This window comes from Pholcus phalangioides, unplaced genomic scaffold (assembly GCF_987345545.1).
Source record: "Pholcus phalangioides strain wild (caught in Gottingen) unplaced genomic scaffold, Ppha-v1.0 ptg000042l_1, whole genome shotgun sequence".
NCBI lineage: Eukaryota > Metazoa > Arthropoda > Arachnida > Araneae > Pholcidae > Pholcus > Pholcus phalangioides.
The window spans coordinates 757,498-775,662 of record NW_028301628.1 but is presented as its reverse complement, the minus strand read 5'-3'; the positions used below and the strand labels follow the sequence as shown (position 1 = coordinate 775,662).

General features: G+C 35.4%; 1 protein-coding gene across 2 annotated transcripts in view; it reads left to right on the top strand.

Annotated features, from left to right (window-relative positions):
• The window catches only part of LOC149063845 (uncharacterized), a 115,698-nt gene that overhangs the window by 78,929 nt on the left and 18,604 nt on the right, over positions 1-18,165 (top strand). For both annotated transcript variants that reach the window (XM_089255262.1, XM_089255263.1), the window contains exons 14-25: positions 21-227; positions 1,163-1,272; positions 4,237-4,318; positions 6,245-6,442; positions 6,832-6,987; positions 7,461-7,673; positions 9,313-9,416; positions 10,475-10,559; positions 11,646-11,807; positions 12,281-12,359; positions 13,577-13,707; positions 14,835-14,864. In XM_089255262.1, coding sequence (XP_089111388.1) covers positions 21-227; positions 1,163-1,272; positions 4,237-4,318; positions 6,245-6,442; positions 6,832-6,987; positions 7,461-7,673; positions 9,313-9,416; positions 10,475-10,559; positions 11,646-11,807; positions 12,281-12,359; positions 13,577-13,707; positions 14,835-14,864 — 1,557 coding nt within the window. The remainder of the gene's footprint in view (positions 1-20; positions 228-1,162; positions 1,273-4,236; positions 4,319-6,244; positions 6,443-6,831; positions 6,988-7,460; positions 7,674-9,312; positions 9,417-10,474; positions 10,560-11,645; positions 11,808-12,280; positions 12,360-13,576; positions 13,708-14,834; positions 14,865-18,165) is intronic.

Genomic DNA, 18,165 nt, shown 5'->3' with positions numbered 1-18,165 from the left:
TCGGAAATTTTTCTTGTTAGTGTGCGAATACATCAGAGATGCTGGCGTCACAATTCAGATTGCTGGTGGCAATGCTACTCTAGCTATATCAATTCCACAGTGCTTGCCAGATGGACCCTATGCTCCGATGCAATGTGATCGAAATGGGGAATGCTATTGTGTTGATGAGTTTGGTGTAGAAATAGTTAACACAAGAAGTAAATCCCAGAATTTGGATTGTATCAAAGGTAGGTGTAGAAAATTTGATCAGTTTTTTTTAGTAAGGCTGGAATTAGACTGTAAAAGTTTTTGAAAGTTCTTTTATAAAACTTGCAACTGATGATCTTATTGGTTAATTTTTCATTTGCTCAAATGTAACTAATATGCTTATTGGTTGGATTTTTAAAGTTTTATAAAAGAGCTTTTATCAAACTTTTATAGTGTAATCCCGGCCTTAGTTTAACTCAAAATTTACTTAAATAAGTAAATGAATTCACATGCCTGGAATAGTCCGAAGTATAATCCTATTTCTCATTTTATAGTTGTCATAGTATATACATGGCCGTCATTTTAGTACAGCTTCATTCATTTATTATTAGGTGCACGAATCGATGCATCAAAAGCACGAGTGCTACCGATTCAAGTGGCTTGCAGTTATTAATTGTTTGGATACTTTACACAATTTCTAATAAAAATAGACAACATGGAGTGTAGGTAGATCCTTGAAGTGCAATTCTGTGTAACTTTATGTGTACAGAAAAAAACAAAATTCAAAAGAATTTTCTTTTCATCTCTAACATTCTGCCCTAGCTGCGAGATTGAAATAAATCATTTAATTGGATGTACCTGCATACATTAGTGTATGCAGGTACTCTGGCTCTCTGAAGGTACTTCGATCTCTCTGTCAGAGAGCCAAGCAACTTCAGAAATCTTAATCACCTACACAAAGCTGGAGCCAAGCACCCACGTGTCTGGTGCCCCTGAGTAACTCCATGATCACAATTATCAAGTGGTTTTGCTATATACTAATCATTTTATGCTGAAGGTTTTTAAAAACTAAACTCTAAGCCATTTCTTTTCAGCATAAAATTATTTACCTCTGACGCTGAGATATTAATCCTAAAGACTGTTGGAAGAGCCTTCAATCAACAGAGAATTGAATATTCTATAATTATTTTTTTAGTGAGAGAGGAAATACCTTGCCTTGGTCTGACATGTCGTCTTGGATGTGATTTTGGTTTCATGATGGATGAAGAAGGTTGTCCATTATGTCACTGCCGTAACCCATGCCAGGTATGAATTTGATTACAGACTATTTTATTGCCCTTGTAAACAAAGAACCCTACCGCTATGCTCACTTTACTACTGCATATGCACCGCGTAAACATTCCTCTATGGAACATCAAACGAATTGGTGCATACGATAAAGTGCTGTGCATATGTTCTGGGTATATGCATTGGGTGTAAACAAGATTGTTTTCATCTGTACATGCTATGTGTTCAAGAAGTGCTGCCATCTTCCGAGTTTCAAGTGACAAATCAGCAAGTTATACTTTGTGTGTATATATTTTTTTATTGTTGCATCAATTTGAATGTTCTGGCCCGATCACTTTCTATGGAAAGACATTTGTTCTTAAATGGGAGATTGGCTCACATTTGTGCTTGAAAGACCACAGAAAATCAGCTTTTAGTTTACACTATCACTGTACTACCTAATCAAACCAGGGACTTGCTGCCCACATGATTTAACAATGGCAACTAAACATCACTAGTATATGTCTCAGTATGATGATCAAGTTTAACCCCCCTTAGAGTACAGGCTTTTGACAACAAATTTGGATAATCTTTATTTGACATATCAGCGATAAATCTGGTAACCTTGTCCTAACCTAGCCACATGTTAGAAAAAAGAACAAGAAGGAGAGAGAGAAAAAAATACAAGAAAAGGAAGAAAAATAGAGAAAAACGGTATTATATATAAGTAGATAAAGGAATATATAGATATTTCTTTTTTCACCCTCGCCCTATGTGTTCTCTTTGCTTTTACATGTCTATAGTAGAGAGATATATTATATGTGGGGGGGAGGGATTATATATACTAACAGGAGTATAGGAAGAACAGAGAAGAAAAAGCTTCAGTTCATAGGGTTACAATAAAGCTTGACGATGTTGGTGAGAGGAAAGAAAACATAGAGAACTAGATTGAATTTATTCCACTGGCATTTTTGGGCGAAACATTTTGACCATGATCGTAAAACAATTAAAATTTGATATTTAGGTCTGTCTTTCCCTCAAGTGCTGGAGTCGGGCTCTCTATTGCATATTTATATTTCAAATAACACAAAAGTAATTTCAAAAAGTGGTAAAAAAGTGGTTATTCTCCTGTCAACTGAAGATGTTTTCCACAGCCGTAGATGATGGTCTGGTTTTGTTATAAATTCTAAACCCCATCTTAACCCTTTAAGTGATTTTTAAAAATTTTCCTTATCTGCATCTTTCATAACTGCCACATTTAAAATTACAAAACTTTTGCAAATTATTATCTATTTTCAAGAAGAATTATTCTTTTTTTCTGATTCCGAGTTGATAACTGACCCCCCCCCCCTCCTACAAGAAAATGTATTTTGCCCATTGCTTTTATTTCCCTCACTGTGATGCAAAAACACTTGCCATGACGTGTGTGGCTTTCTATAGGAAGATAAATACTTTTTTTTTGAGGGAAAAATATCTTTTTGTATTATTTATATGGAGTGTATATTTCTTTACTGTGTTGAAAGAAGGGGGGGGGGAGAACGCTCACAACCTCTTTGTCTCACTTTTTTTCTTATCTAACCTTGAACAAGAACTAACTCCGTCCAGTGGCAGTTGATTGGTTGGTGGTTGGGGGATGGAAAACTTGTTTTACAGTAAAAATGCCTTCAGATCATTTTTAGAACACTAAACATTTTGGGGTGGTTGAATAAAGTAGATAAACTTTGACGAGGTATCTTGGGATTGCCCCTGAAAGGCTCAAAACAATCATATAGTCATTGAAATATAATGACATTAATCCCCCTGCACCCCTAGACCAGAGCTATACCAGTCAGAATCTCTCATATGAAGCTAGGCTGATTATTATAATAGTCATGCATTGTGATTAATGAAAGATTGTATTATTTGTTATCAGGGCTGTCGTAAGAGACTCGTGAACCCCAGGGCAAAGTAATTTTTCTGAGGCCCTACCTGGCTAAAAATTTCCTGCCCACCAATCGACATGCATACTTTGAAAAATTTTAACCCGATTTTATTTTTATGAGGCTCCTATGCATTAAGATGACACTGTTTGCGATACCACAGTAATTTTAACTGTTTCATCTTCAAAAAGGTCTTGTTGTGTTCTTCTGAAGTAATTTTTCCACTTTTCCAAGGCTTAGTTTGTCCTGGACTAGTGTATAGTGTAAAGTTTTGGAGACCATACCTACAAAGAGACATAGATTAGGTTGAAAGAGTGCAGAGAAGAGCTACGCGTGTCCATATTGACACACAGGGCTTGAGTTATGGAGACTTCGCTTTTTGAATATGTTTACATTGGATGAACGCAGGTGTCGGGGAGATATGATCGAAGTGTTCAAAATTTTCAATGGGATAGATAGGATGGACCACGAATTATTACACCATCAATCGACTGCTTTTACAAGGGGACACCAGTATCAGTTGGTAAGGGGACAATTCTAGGTTATGGTGTCACAGGGAATTTTTCTCTAATAGGGTTGTTAATAAATGGAATAGCTTACCCCCGGAGGTAGTAAATTGTAACACAATTGACACGTTTAAAAAGAAATACGATAAACATGTTGGGGTAAATCGAGAAGCTATCCATACTTAGAATAAGATAACCATAAGTATCCTTTTTATGGGCGTTGCATAATATTTCATCATGCATATATATTGTTTGTAATTGCATTTTTAATTGGGTTGCTGTATTTTTGAAATATATGACATCCATATTTTTATGTGGGCATCTTTTTCCTCAGCCATCTCGTTGGGCATTTTGCCTGTTGTGGCGTTGTATTTGTATTAAGGGTTTTTCATTTACCCATTATGTTAGAATAGGTATGAAGTTTCGATAGACTTATTTTTATGTTAGCACAAGCATGGCCTTGATTGGAATGAATATAATTGTGTTATGTATGTATTTATTATCTATGCAGCATAGAATAGATGATGTTTTGTCATTTGAATGAATAATGAACTTTTTTTAAAATTCTGATTCATTAGAATGTTTCATGTGGACCGGATAAAACTTGTCAGTTTTTAGAAGTAGCATGTGATGATGAGTGGTGCCCACCCTTGCCATATTGTGAGTATTAAAAGCTATGTGGTAAAATGTATTTTATTGGAAGAAGCATGTTTTTAAAATATTTTAATTACATGAAAAGATGTTTATGTGTCAAACATCCTTTGATATCATGAAAATAAATTTTACAAAGGAATATCATGTATATATGCTACTGCCAAAGCCTGAAATTGTCCCGGCTAATATCCAAAATATTGGTTTTTGCTGGACTTTGGCTGGCCCCTATATGTTGATACATATACATCTCTATATTGATCATTAGGATTCGGGGTCATCACCACATTAGCATAGTTTTTTGTGATAAATTGTGGTCATTTATAATTAGGCATAGCCAACCATAATTATTATGGTTAATTATGGCAACCCTAACGATCAAAGGAATCTGAATATTGATATCTTAGTGATACATATATAGGGGATGTATAGAGGTCGGCATATAGGGACTGGCTGAAGACCAACAAAAATCAGAATTTTGGATACTGGCAGAGTCAACTGGGCTGACCACTTCATGAAGTGCTCAACTTCCGGCTTTGGCAGTAACATAAATAAAGATGACGCCACTCTTTGCTACTCTTTTAACAGTTGGGTTATGCAAAGATGAATTCAGGAAAGAAAAATCAATCCCCATGCTTCTGTGGGGAATTAAATCCCCACCCTCTTGCAATCTAGATGAGTGTGCTAGATCACTACACTATTGTAGCAACAAACCTCTTTCTTTAGAGCTTATACATACTGAATGACAATTCATTTTCACATCAGCCAGCTGTTAGAACCTTTGTATGAATAGCGGAGAGGATCACCACATCTGGGGGCAAAATGGCAGTATATGCGAGCTATTAGTTGAGTTAGGTTGGATTGTCTTTGTACGGTCCTGTTAGTGTATGTAAGCTCTAAAGATGTCTGTTGCTTCTGTAGCATAGTGGTCTAGCGCAATCGCCCAGATTGCGGAAGAATTGTGATTTGATTTCCGCATAGAGGCAGTTGAATTCTCTTACCTGAATTCATCTTTGCATCAACGAGCAATTAAAACTTTTATATCATATACAGTGATACTTTGGCTAATGAATGCCTCTGCTTATAAATTTTCAGCTGACGAAGATTTTTACCGTGATTTTTCTGCCTCGGCTAACAAATATTTCCGTTGATATCAATGCATTGTGTACAATGTGTTACATAAAACAGCAGCGCCGTGAGCTGAATTTTAGCGCCAATCATCATCAGCATTACTGTTGCTCGAGCTTGATCAACTCATGTCAACCTCGGATTCTTTTCCTAGATGTACCTGCACTTCTGTTTCTGAACCATTTCATGTAAGATGAAAGATTCAGCTAATATGAAATACATTGGAAAAAGGGAGAAGCCTATGTTCTCAGGGCATGCGTTCTTTCAGTGCATCTTAAGACTCTTAGCATCAAATTAAACCGTCTGAACATTTTAGGAGCTTATCTGTTCCATCTGCATATATCAGACACAGAAATGAGCTGACCAAATCGCAAATTGATGGGGGGGGGGATGCCTACAAACTCGATTGGGTTATGTCACCATCAGCTTTAGCGGACTGAAGCTAGTGTTGGTTGTGTATAAAATAAAGTAAAAAGATCTCTTTCAGTATCGCATCTTTTTGTAGATTCTCATTTATCCAATTTTTAAGCTGTTAATTTCAGCCTTCGGTCAGTTTTTGTCTTTTTTTAGTGCTTCTTGGTGTTTCAGAAAGCTTATCTTTAAATTTTGGGCAGTACCTGCAATGAATTAAACATTTTTCTATAGATACCTATGGAAAATCATGATTTGTTAACAAATGCAATTCCGCTATGAATTATCTTCGTTAGCCAAGGTACCACTGTGTATCAGTATACATCTTTGGATATGAAAAATAATTGTTTTTGGTTTATTATAAAATTTTTAACCTTCATTCATTTTTTATTTTAGGTGTCCCTCATGAAACCACAGCTAGGACATTGCCAGAATGTGCAGCTGGTAACCCGATGCTATATGATTATGATGATATCCCAATTTTGTGTGAACCATTCTCAGAATATCCCCAGTGCCCTCCAACTCACGAATGCGCTGTTAGCAGCCCAAGAGATAGTGGTGTTTGCTGTCCAAAAACAAGTGAGCCTGAAGAAGGTATTGATGATTATTCTATGATCTATGAGTATTGTGTGCAAACAATTTTTAACAATCATCAATATAAAAAGTTTCGCAATTAATTTCCCTTTTAATAATTTTTATTTAGATTACGCATGTGAGTATGGTTATATATACACATTTAATGCTTTTAATTTCCTCAAACTTATATAATAAAAGAAATGCTGATAAGCTTTATGATTTGACTTAATAACGTTATTCAGAGCATAAATAAGTTTTTTCCCCAGTCTAAAAAATATAGAGTTTTCTTTGAAACAAATTCGAAAGGCTTAATGGCACAAGTCTCAGTGAACGTAAACTACAAAAAAAGAGAGAATTATGGTATATGATGATTTATTTGTTTTTTTCCCCACCATTACTTAATTTAGGCGAGAAAGAAAAGATCGGACAATGCCCATACCTGATACCAATTCAAGCCGAAAGCTGTGAATACAAATGTATGAATGATGAGGACTGCCTGGATTCTAAGAAATGTTGCTCAAATGGTTGTGGAACTCAGTGCATTGAACCGGTTCTGAAAACTGGTGAGATTCAAGTATTTTTTAAAAAGTTATCTAACTCTTAAGAGGGAATAGAGGAATAAAAGTTCATGCTGGTATCCCACGTACACACATATAATACCTTGATTTACATCAGTAAGACTGACAACATGAGTCGGAATTAGCTGAGAAACTCAGAGTTGAGGTTTGGTATTCAATCCAAGTGGGATCCTCGGTCAGCGAGAGAGTTTATCCTCTGAAGACTACACCCATAGTGTGTCAAAATGCATGAGGAGTTTCCGTAATTTCCTTTATTTGCCTTTTTTGTTGGTGAATTTTTCTCAGAATATGGACTTATTCTGAAAATTCTTTGATTTTATGCATTAATATGCACTAATGCTAAAAATGCTTTAGTTGTATTTTAAAAACAAAACATGACTTCTAATGACAATATATGTTTTTAAACAATATTTTTCTAAATTTTCATGCCTGTCTACTTTAATTTTTTTGCAATGCAGCTTGCCAACATTTCAAATCCTCTGCAGAACATCGTGCTATCGAGCTTGGGATACCAGCATCTAAAGTCTTCATGCCCAACTGCACTTATGATGGTGAGTTCTCGCAGGTTCAATGTGACCCTGTTGAAAAGACCTGCTGGTGCGTTGATAAAGCTGGCAGTGAAATTCCCGGCACGAGAGAATTCGGGAAAACGAAGAAAGATTGTACTCCTGGTAAGCCAGCTCAAAATGTCCAATTAACTCTTTTTTCATTTCCCCTCTGCAGTCATTTAGCTATTTATCTCTCTGTAGAGAGCAGGCAGACCTTCAACATGATTATTGAAGCATTTACTTTCTTTAATTCAAAATGGAAGACAGACAGCGGCACCAGCAAGAACACGAAAAAAAAGTACAAAAACAAAAGTACAATGTAAATCTTTTAGGCCCATGTCTATACATACTCACACAACCCATTCCGACATGTACCGATTCGTTAGAAATTCAATAGAAGAATGTGTATGAGCAGTGGTGTATTTACAAGAGGTCTTGGTGCGCAATAGCCCAGGGTGGCAAGTTCAGAGGGGGGGGGCGGCGAATTTGAGGAATGAGTGGTAAAGGAAATAAGTAGAATAGGATAAGTGCGGCAAAATTTGTATACTCTATAGATGGGTACAATACCGTAAATCCGTCTATGCGTATAAAAATAGAGACTAAATCAGTGAGTGGCCAAACAGGCAACCTAGAGGGTTTACAACCATGTGCGTAACAAAAAAAGACAAAGTATGTGCAAACATGTGGATGACCAAAAGAGTGAGAGACTAGCTCAGTGAGTGACCAAAAGAGTGACCTAGAGCAGTGGTTCTCAACCGATGCTCCATGTGCACTTCCCAGGGGCTCCGCGGCCACTCGAGGATAATAAAATAAATCAATAAATTTGATAAGCAAACAAAAAAGTGGCCTAAAGAGTACTGCCACATAAATAATATACTAAAAATAGTTCTTTGAGTTAAATAGGGCTCCGCCATAAAAATTATACACTGAAAAGGGCTCTGCGAGTCAGAAGGTTGAGAACTGCTGACCTAGAGCATGGGCAAGAATGTGAATGACCAAAAAAAGTGATGTAGAGCAGGTGCAAGCATGTAAATTGCTGAGAAAGTCACCTAGAGAGTGTGTGTGAGCATGGGGGTGACGTAAAGCATATGTAAGAATGTGTATGACCAAAACAGCATACAAGCATGTGATTGACCTAGAGCAAGGAACCAGGTCAGTGAGCAACCAAAAGAGTGACCTAGAGTATGTGCAAGCATGAATGGCCAATAGTGACCTACAGAGAGTGTGAATATGGGAGTAACCAAAAGAGCATTCAAACTTGTGTGACCAAAACAGCACGCAAGCAAGTACAGGGCTATAGCGTGCCTTCTCGGGGGCTCCCAGGGCAGACTTTTTCTTGGAGCCCCCTTGAAAGAATTATTCAAAATAGGTATATTTTTTGTGGGGCCCTCATTTAGTTTGGGGGTGCCCAGCCCAGTTACGGGCGTGCCTGTGTGATGAAAGAGTCAGCAATCATGTAAGTGACCAAAAGAAAGACTTAGAGACATTCACAGGTATGGGGAGGGGGTCAAGTGGGTTATAGCACAGGGCGGTGAATTTGAGGAATGGATGGTCAGGGAAATACTGACTATAATGAGGGAAGGGCAGCAAAACCATAAATCTGCCTATGTAAATGTATATGAGGTGCATGTATGGTTAAGTGGTAGTAGTGATTTAGTCTGCCGATATTATATTTAGTTTGAACATGTTAAACAAATTTTATTGCCCTTTTTAATACTGTCAACATTACCAGTGATTACTAAGGCCTATTTTTCCCCCACAGTTATAGACAACTGCACTCCACTATATTGTGATTTATCATGTCCACATGGTTACGAGTCTGACAATTATGGATGTCCTGTTTGTGAATGCAAAGACCCATGTAAGGTATGTTCCATCGCCTCCATTTCACTTATTTGCCATACCATTTTGATAAAATTTTTATTATAATTTTCATCTTTTTTTGCACTCGTCACTCTCAGGAAAAATTGTATATGTATCTCTAAGCACATATAGGTTGATTAAATATAGATCTCTACTTCAAGGGTTGTCAACCTTTTAGAACGTGAGTCAAACTAAATTTTCCACGAAGCCTGCGGGCCACCAAGTCATACCATGGTTTTCTTGATTAAACGGGGTTCCCCAAGTTTTATTGAACATCTTTACTTACTCTTGGATTTATATTTCTTTTATTAAATTTGAATTTCATTTCAATTAACTTCCTTTCATTGATTAATTAACTATTTGCAATTGATTATTTTTTCATTAAATATGAAATTTGTTTTCATTAATTTTATATAATATTAACCACTAAAACTACCACTGTAATTATGAAATTATTTCTTATTTTCCAAAAATTCTTCATTTTTTCATGAATTATCACTTTAACAATTTGGAAATTACTCATGAAAATTCTGCAATTATTTCTTTCAGTAATTCTGTAACTATTTTTTTCATCTTATGAAATCATTTTTTTCGATACTTCTAAAATTATTTCTTTAAGGTGTTTTTTAGCATTATTGTAAATTCTCTAATTCTGTATACCATTTGGATGCTGGATTTGATCTCTCAAGTTATGCAACATATATGAAATCAGATCTCAAAACTGTTTTGGCACAGGGTCGCCCGAGCTCATTGTGACTGCCCTTTTAATGTACCAAATGCATTACTATTGAATCTGGAAAGTATCTCACATCTCTAAATACGGCAGTAGAGATTTCAGTGACCAGAGCTTTTTAATAATTTTTTTTACTCTAATCATTTTTCTATGTGAAGTAGCTATTTTCTGAAAATGCTCGGCAGGCCACAACAAAAAGCTCGGAGGGCCACATTTGGCCTACGAGTCAAGGTTGAAGAGACTGGATCTACTACATACATTGGAAGGTTAATGAAAATTCTAGATGAAAATGCATCAGTATTTATATATTTATTTGTATCTATTGCAGGGAATTATGTGTAAAAATCCAGAGGAAAGCTGCAGATTAGTCAGTGTAAATTGTGTGACAGATCCTTGCCCACCCATTCCTCTATGTAAGTTGAATTTTAATTTTAAAAAAATATATTCTTTGAGAATCTGAACTTAGTTCCCTCTCTTTTATGTTTGAATGGAAAATTTAAAATTTTTTTTTGAAATGTATCATATACATAGAAACACCTATATAATGATACTCAAGGAATTGGGGAAAAAAACCATTATTATATAAAGGTGTTATCCTTATAAATAGAATATATTACACTGCAAAAAGTGCCTCATCTGAACCACAGTAATACTGCTATACAGCAGGGTGCACAACCTCCAGCCCGCAAGGCTAAATGTGGCCCACCAAAGTGTTCTGATAGGAAATTAGCTACATGATCTATACCTAGGCCGGCCATATATACTCGATAAAAATACAGGAAATCTGGATCCATACGAGGCATTGCAAATTATTTTCTAAAACATTGTCAGGGGCCATTCAAGTATTATGTAAGCAGATTTTCAGCCATTTTTGACCCCCCCACCCTGGTCAGCAAAGGTCAGCAAAACACTGACCCCCCCCCTCCCCCCCGTCATCAAAATTTCGTCAGCAGCTTAGAATATTTTATATCTTCAAAAAGGGGTGGTTGATGACGTAAACAACCTTCAAGCCCCTCCCCCTTTTCATCAAAAGTCAGCAAAGCCGAAACCCCCTCCCCCCTCGATGCTGACGTAATAGTTGAATGACCCCTCAATAATTTTAGCCAAAAAATTGTCAAAGGCAGTTTTTTTTGTCTTAAAAACGTGACAATTTTTATATAAATTAAAACCAGGCGAAGTTTCTAATTTTTGTGATAATTTTTTTTCATGATTGTAAGATGTTATAACAGACAGACAGACATGACCGCTCACAGCCCAGAGAGACCATCTTGGAATGGTTTGCGCTCGTTCCGAAAGGGATGGACGGTCTCAGAGAGCTGTCGTTATAACAGACTTCTACTGTATATGCTGTATACTATAGCATTGTACAATATATAATATATTTATGATTATAACTAATTATGATAGTAATAATTAGCATACCATAAACTATAATGCATTAAAATTATCTTATGTAGAATTTTCATTGTGTATTTGAAATTGGTTTCTTTGCATTACAGGTTTGCCCAGAATTGAAAACCCTTGCCCAATTGGTGAACCTCTCAAACACGAACCATTCGGGGAAGCTGTGCAGTGTGGTCCTCAGGGTGAGCAGTGTCCATCATCGCATAGATGTCACTTGAGCCCACTACATGAATATGCTCTCTGCTGCCCCAAACCAAGTGAGTGAGGATTGATAACATTCAGTACAGCTTATAAGAAAATATTTTATTTTTGTATAGAATTTGTGAAATATTATTCTCTTAGCTTTTACATAATGTCCTATGATTTTTACATAATGTAAATACAATAAAGCCTCTCTCTTATTCGGCCCTCTTTAATCACAATATCCTTATTTCTGATCGAAATTTCTTAGCCTAATCTTGGGAAAAGTGTTTGAGTAATGCAATCTTTCTCTGTGATGTACCTAACAAATTTAATATAGAATACTTACATAATTAATTTTACACGGGTTTAAATATTCCTTCTCATATGCATTTTCTCGAAACCGGTTAACCCTCTTTGTCAATTAGACCAAATGAAAGAGGTTCTAAAGAGGTTCAAGACCTTAATTTATTAATATTTATTTTGATTCTATGTGTTTATCTCAAATATTATTTGTTTATCTCTTCATATTTGATTGTTTCTTATGCAGTTGTTTCAACATGCGAGACATTGAAGAAGAGGAACCAACAATTGAGAAAAGCCACTAACAGAGTTACATTCTTACCAAAGTAAGTCTGTGCTTATTTCTCGGTTGATTATCTAAATCAGTTTTTTTTTTTTTACTAACTTTTTTGAATGAACTCATTCTCCAAAAACAATTGGCATAGGAGCCTCTCTGATTGTCTATAGACTATTTGGAGTATAATACTCTTTTCACAGATACCATAGATTAGAGGGCGCACAACCTCCAGGCCAAATGTGGTTTGCCAAGGGGTTACATCCGTCCTGTGGTAGAAAAGTATCAATACATATAATATGATAAATATATAGGCTGATCATATTTCTTTCATAAAAATACGGAATTCATACATATTGCTAATTATGTCAAATTAAAGTAAGTTGTTAATTACAGCTAAGCAATTTTCAAATGTAAGTAAATTTATACACAAAAAAATTGTCAAGGAAAAGTGAATTTACTACTTATAGAAAAAAAAATGTCTATGGCAAGTATAAAGCTGTCAAATTTGTCTTAAAACAGGGGTGATCATTAATCATGGTTTGAAATGCATACTTTTATTACATAAGAGGAAATTATTATTTGGCCATAAAAGAGGGGATACCACATCTAAAGGGTATCCCTTAAAAGGGGTTTTACTATATATATATATAAAAATTTTTTTTTCATTTCTAATTTTTTTAACTCTCAAAATTTCCCATAAACCCTAAAAATGTTTCTTCTACTTTTTTGGAAGTTTTACATGCTCGCGTTGGGCACGTGATCGAAATAAATACATAAATACATGCCTGAGCAGAATTTTTATATGCCCCAGCATTTTGTCCAGTCCTGCTGCAAAGTGTATGAGTGCCCTAGAGATTGTGTAAGTTGAATGACCAAAACATGTGAGTAGCAGAAAAAATATCTCGGAGTCAGAGGTATATTCACAGAAGGGGAGATATATGCTGATCCGGGATGGTGAATTCAGAAGGGTGGTAAATATAAGAAATGAGTGATTAGGAAGAAATCAAAAGACTATAAAGGGCGGCAAAATCTGCATAGCCCACAGGCAGCAAAACCATAAATCCGCTTCCGACTAACTCTTACTTCATTATGATATGCGTTCAGATAATGATTCTTTATGAATATTTTTAGAACTATTTTCCCCTTGAATAATGATAAACAATGATATAATTTTTTTTCACACAGTTATAGCATTAAAAGCCTGAAATAACTTTTACTGTCCTACTAAAAAAAAACTTATAAAATACAAATGTGTTTCTTCCCAAGATGCAATAGAAAGACAGGAGCCTGGGATCCAACTCAATGTATGGAGTCATTAGGTCTGTGTTGGTGTGTTGATTCAGACGGTAACCAGTTACCCGGCACACTGATCAGAGGAGTTCCACATTGCACAGCACGTAAGTACTTCATTTGAATTTTTTTATCAAGAAAATACAATTGCTTTTAAGTAACAATAATGATGAGAACAACCTGCTTGACATTTCATTAACACAAAAGTAATTAAAAACAACTTATGAACTTTACACTAACATGACAAAACATGAAAAAGTTTGCAGCTTCTCATTTACTTTATAATTTTATTACTTGAAATATAGTCTAAAAAAATATATTTTTAAAATATGACGTGATGGCGAAAACTTGACAGACAGCTACTCTTCTAGTGGTGAACCAACAGACTCTTGGTTATGTCACACAAGCCCTGTTTACATGGGGAATAGAAAAAGCGGGTTTAAAACCTGCTTCAAGAATTTTGACAAATAATTGCTCTACGTTTCTTTCATCACGGAGTAAAAAAGTCAAGTGGGTGCTAGAACTCCCAATGCTACCGCAATATTGCACATGCAGACAGGGCCACAGACTTCAACTGTCCCAAAACATGCATTACTTCAGCAACATAAATATGTTCTTAGGGGAACAAGTTGCATCTATAGTTAAGCAGTAGTAGTAAGAGGCACCAACATGAAAACATTGTGGGTAAAGCTGAAAGTTACTGGTTGCCCCGCATATATGGGACAGAAGTATGTACACAGAAGAGAGCACATTACATTGTTTTATCAGAAGTTATTGGGGGGGGTGGAAGGCTTCAAATGACCTGAGCCCCTAGGTTCTAGCACCTATGGTAGTAGTAGACTTCAAATGTAAGAAAAAATCTTTTCAAGGGCAGTAATTAGTTTAAATTAAAAACATGCCATAGTTAAAAATAGGCACAGCCGTATTTATAGTGAGCAAATGCAAAATTTTTAATTTGAAATTCTTTTGCAAATAAATGCAAAGTTTTTAATTTTAAATACTTGATTGTGTAAAATTTCATTTTTTATTTGCTAAATTTATGTATCCCTAGTTATGATACTTTTCCTGGGTCTCTTTGAGTATTGTTTAAGGTTTTCACAGTATAATTTTATTGCAGGTTGTTAGGAACATTTTGATAAGCGATTAATTGATGTAGCTAATTTTTTTAATAGTGAACTATAACAGTTGATTTTAAAGCATGGTGTAACGAGGATTTTTGTTTCATATCTCTCAGGTTCTGGCAAGAGTCTTGAAGATGTTCCAAGTAAGTTTTGCATTTATTTCAGTTTGCTTCTTTAAATATTTAAAGACATGCATTGAGAATTGGAAATTTTTATAAGTACAGTAGAACCTCATAACAGACAACCCCTCTATAACCGACTTTGCGTATAATGGACAGCTAAAACAAATTGTAAAATTACAAGTGATTATGAACATCGATTATTGTTTTGCATAAATATGGATGCACTGCTTGACTCATACTGCTAGCCAGCTAGAAAAATCAAGATTAATACAGTGTATATGTACGCATCTTTTTCAATTCAACCTATGTTGAAGGGTGTTTTTTATTTGATGTATAGTAAACACTCTTTACAGCTAACTACTGCACTTACGTTGATGTACACCGTGTAAAATTACACCCATTATATGAACCATTTGTTATGAATCAGACTTTTATTATAACAGACAACCAATGGCAACCAACAATATTTGCTTGAAACAATATTTTGTATGAAGCGATTGCTCTTGAGTGAATATATACCTCCTACTTCAATGAAATTGAGTAGAAAAACATATATCTTATACATAAATGTGAAAGTATGTATGTTTGTCTTTTATACAAATCTACAATTTTAAATCAATTGTCACCAAGTTTTGCATATATATATACCAAACAAGGCCCAGCTTAAACGATGCGCTACTTTAAAAGTTCATCAGAGCTAGACAAATGTCCAAAGTGGGCAAAAACTATCGAGCAATAATGGTTCCTGGGCCATCACTTTCAGAATGTTTACTTTGGTTACCGTGGTTCTCAAACAATGTGTTTCAGACATGTATATTAGGGTGGAACGAAAAAAAAAAATTTTGAAATTGCCATTGTAATAGAATTTAAAATATGCCTTTATGTGAAGAAATGCCATTCCTAATTTTTTTTTTTCAAAATTCAAACTTCTTGAGGTTCCTCATCGCCCCTGAAGTTTTACGCACGTGTGGAATTCTGTAACATGACACCGTGGATGAGGCTTTCCTATTCTCCTGAACACGTGATTCGTTCAGTGACCTCGATGTTATTCCCTTGTTTTCAGTATTCATTTGCAATTTTACCCCTTAACTGAGAGGGTGTATACAGTCAAAATGATGACCAAAAGCTTTTATCCTTGTGACGTTTTAGGAAATCCTAAAGAGTGGTATTCTTGGGTCTTGCCCACGAATGGCGATGGCCACCTATGGCGATGTTATACTTTGTTATTTGCTGATTCAACGCAATATGAAGGCACAACAATCAAGAAAAGATCCAGCTATTGCAGACATTCTTGAAATTATCATGCCAAAGATAGAAAATATTTGGAAAACTGCTTTAATTCCTACGGTTTCTTACCAACGGATATGTAAAATTTTCAAAGACTTTACTGTAAATACAAGAAGCTTCAGAAAAATATGAAAGCAAGGAAAGATTTTCAAACTTTCAAGTTGAACTTGAAATCTTTTCAGTGTGAAGCATGGAAATTGTTCGACATTACAGCATGTAAATGTGATTTTGAAGACTATATGTGACGAGTTTAGGAAAGTCCCAAATTTAGAGCGAGATTTCTTGCAAGATCAAAGTACACGCAAGATGGCGATTGGTCGAGTAATGTCCTAACAACGAAGAAATTGAAAAACAATGAACAACGGAAAATGAAAATGGTATCCTGTTTCAAGTCATCTCAAGAAGAAACGGCGGAAACTAGTTCATCAACACTGAAAACAATCTATATCCAACGATTCTGAGGAAAGTGATCTATATATGAGCAAAAACACAGTTTGCCGTTGAAGTTAGCATTTCCATCTACCAGTACCTGTAGCTGGTCCATCAATCAGTGCCGAAGCAAGGACTTCATTTGCTTTTGAAGTTCTACTGTCACGGTGGGAAAAGTAGGACACTTTCCCCCCCTTTGACAAAGAAGCCTGACATATTTCAACCCAGAATTGTCATGTCAAATAAGTGAAATTTGCTAAATGTAAATATAATTGTGTTTGTCGCGTGGAAAATATTTGAGCTTCTGTCTTTATATTTTTGTGGAAAGCTGAACCGAATTTCGTGGTTGTCTAGTTCCTTTCCTCTTGTGTTATCATTCATGTGTGTTATGAATATCATTCCGTCTGATATTCATAAAATGCCCGAGATCAGAACCACAGATCGTTTGTACAGAGTGGACACACACTCTTTATGCATCACACTGTATGTGTTTGTCGGAAAATCCTAATTATTGAATGCTTTGTTTCGACATCTCAATCATTTGAGCTCAATACCAAATTCCTTGAATTTTTCTGATTCTTCCTGTAAAATTTTGGGAATTTCCGAGTTAAATTGAACAAGAAAATGTGTGTTCTTTTGAATAATATATCCTTTCTTTCAACCCAGAATTGTCATGTCAAATAAGTGAAATTTGCTAAATGTAAATATAATTGTGTTTGTCGCGTGGAAAATATTTGAGCTTCTGTCTTTATATTTTTGTGGAAAGCTGAACCGAATTTCGTGGTTGTCTAGTTCCTTTCCTCTTGTGTTATCATTCATGTGTGTTATGAATATCATTCCGTCTGATATTCATAAAATGCCCGAGATCAGAACCACAGATCGTTTGTACAGAGTGGACACACACTCTTTATGCATCACACTGTATGTGTTTGTCGGAAAATCCTAATTATTGAATGCTTTGTTTCGACATCTCAATCATTTGAGCTCAATACCAAATTCCTTGAATTTTTCTGATTCTTCCTGTAAAATTTTGGGAATTTCCGAGTTAAATTGAACAAGAAAATGTGTGTTCTTTTGAATAATATATCCTTTCTTTCAACCCAGAATTGTCATGTCAAATAAGTGAAATTTGCTAAATGTAAATATAATTGTGTTTGTCGCGTGGAAAATATTTGAGCTTCTGTCTTTATATTTTTGTGGAAAGCTGAACCGAATTTCGTGGTTGTCTAGTTCCTTTCCTCTTGTGTTATCATTCATGTGTGTTATGAATATCATTCCGTCTGATATTCATAAAATGCCCGAGATCTGAACCACAGATCGTTTGTATAGAGTGGACACACACTCTTTATGCATCACACTGTATGTGTTTGTCGGAAAATTCTAAATATTAAATGCTTTGCTTTGACATCTCAATCATTTGAGCTCAACAACAAATTCCTTGAATTTTTCTGATTCTTCCTGTGAAATTTTGAGAAATTCCGAGTTAAATTGAACGAGAAAATGTGTGTTCTTTTGAATAATATATTCTTTCTTTTGTGAGAGAGACACACCTAATGATCCACTGATAATCAAAGATATTATCGCCATCTTGATGAGTCAGTTTTCT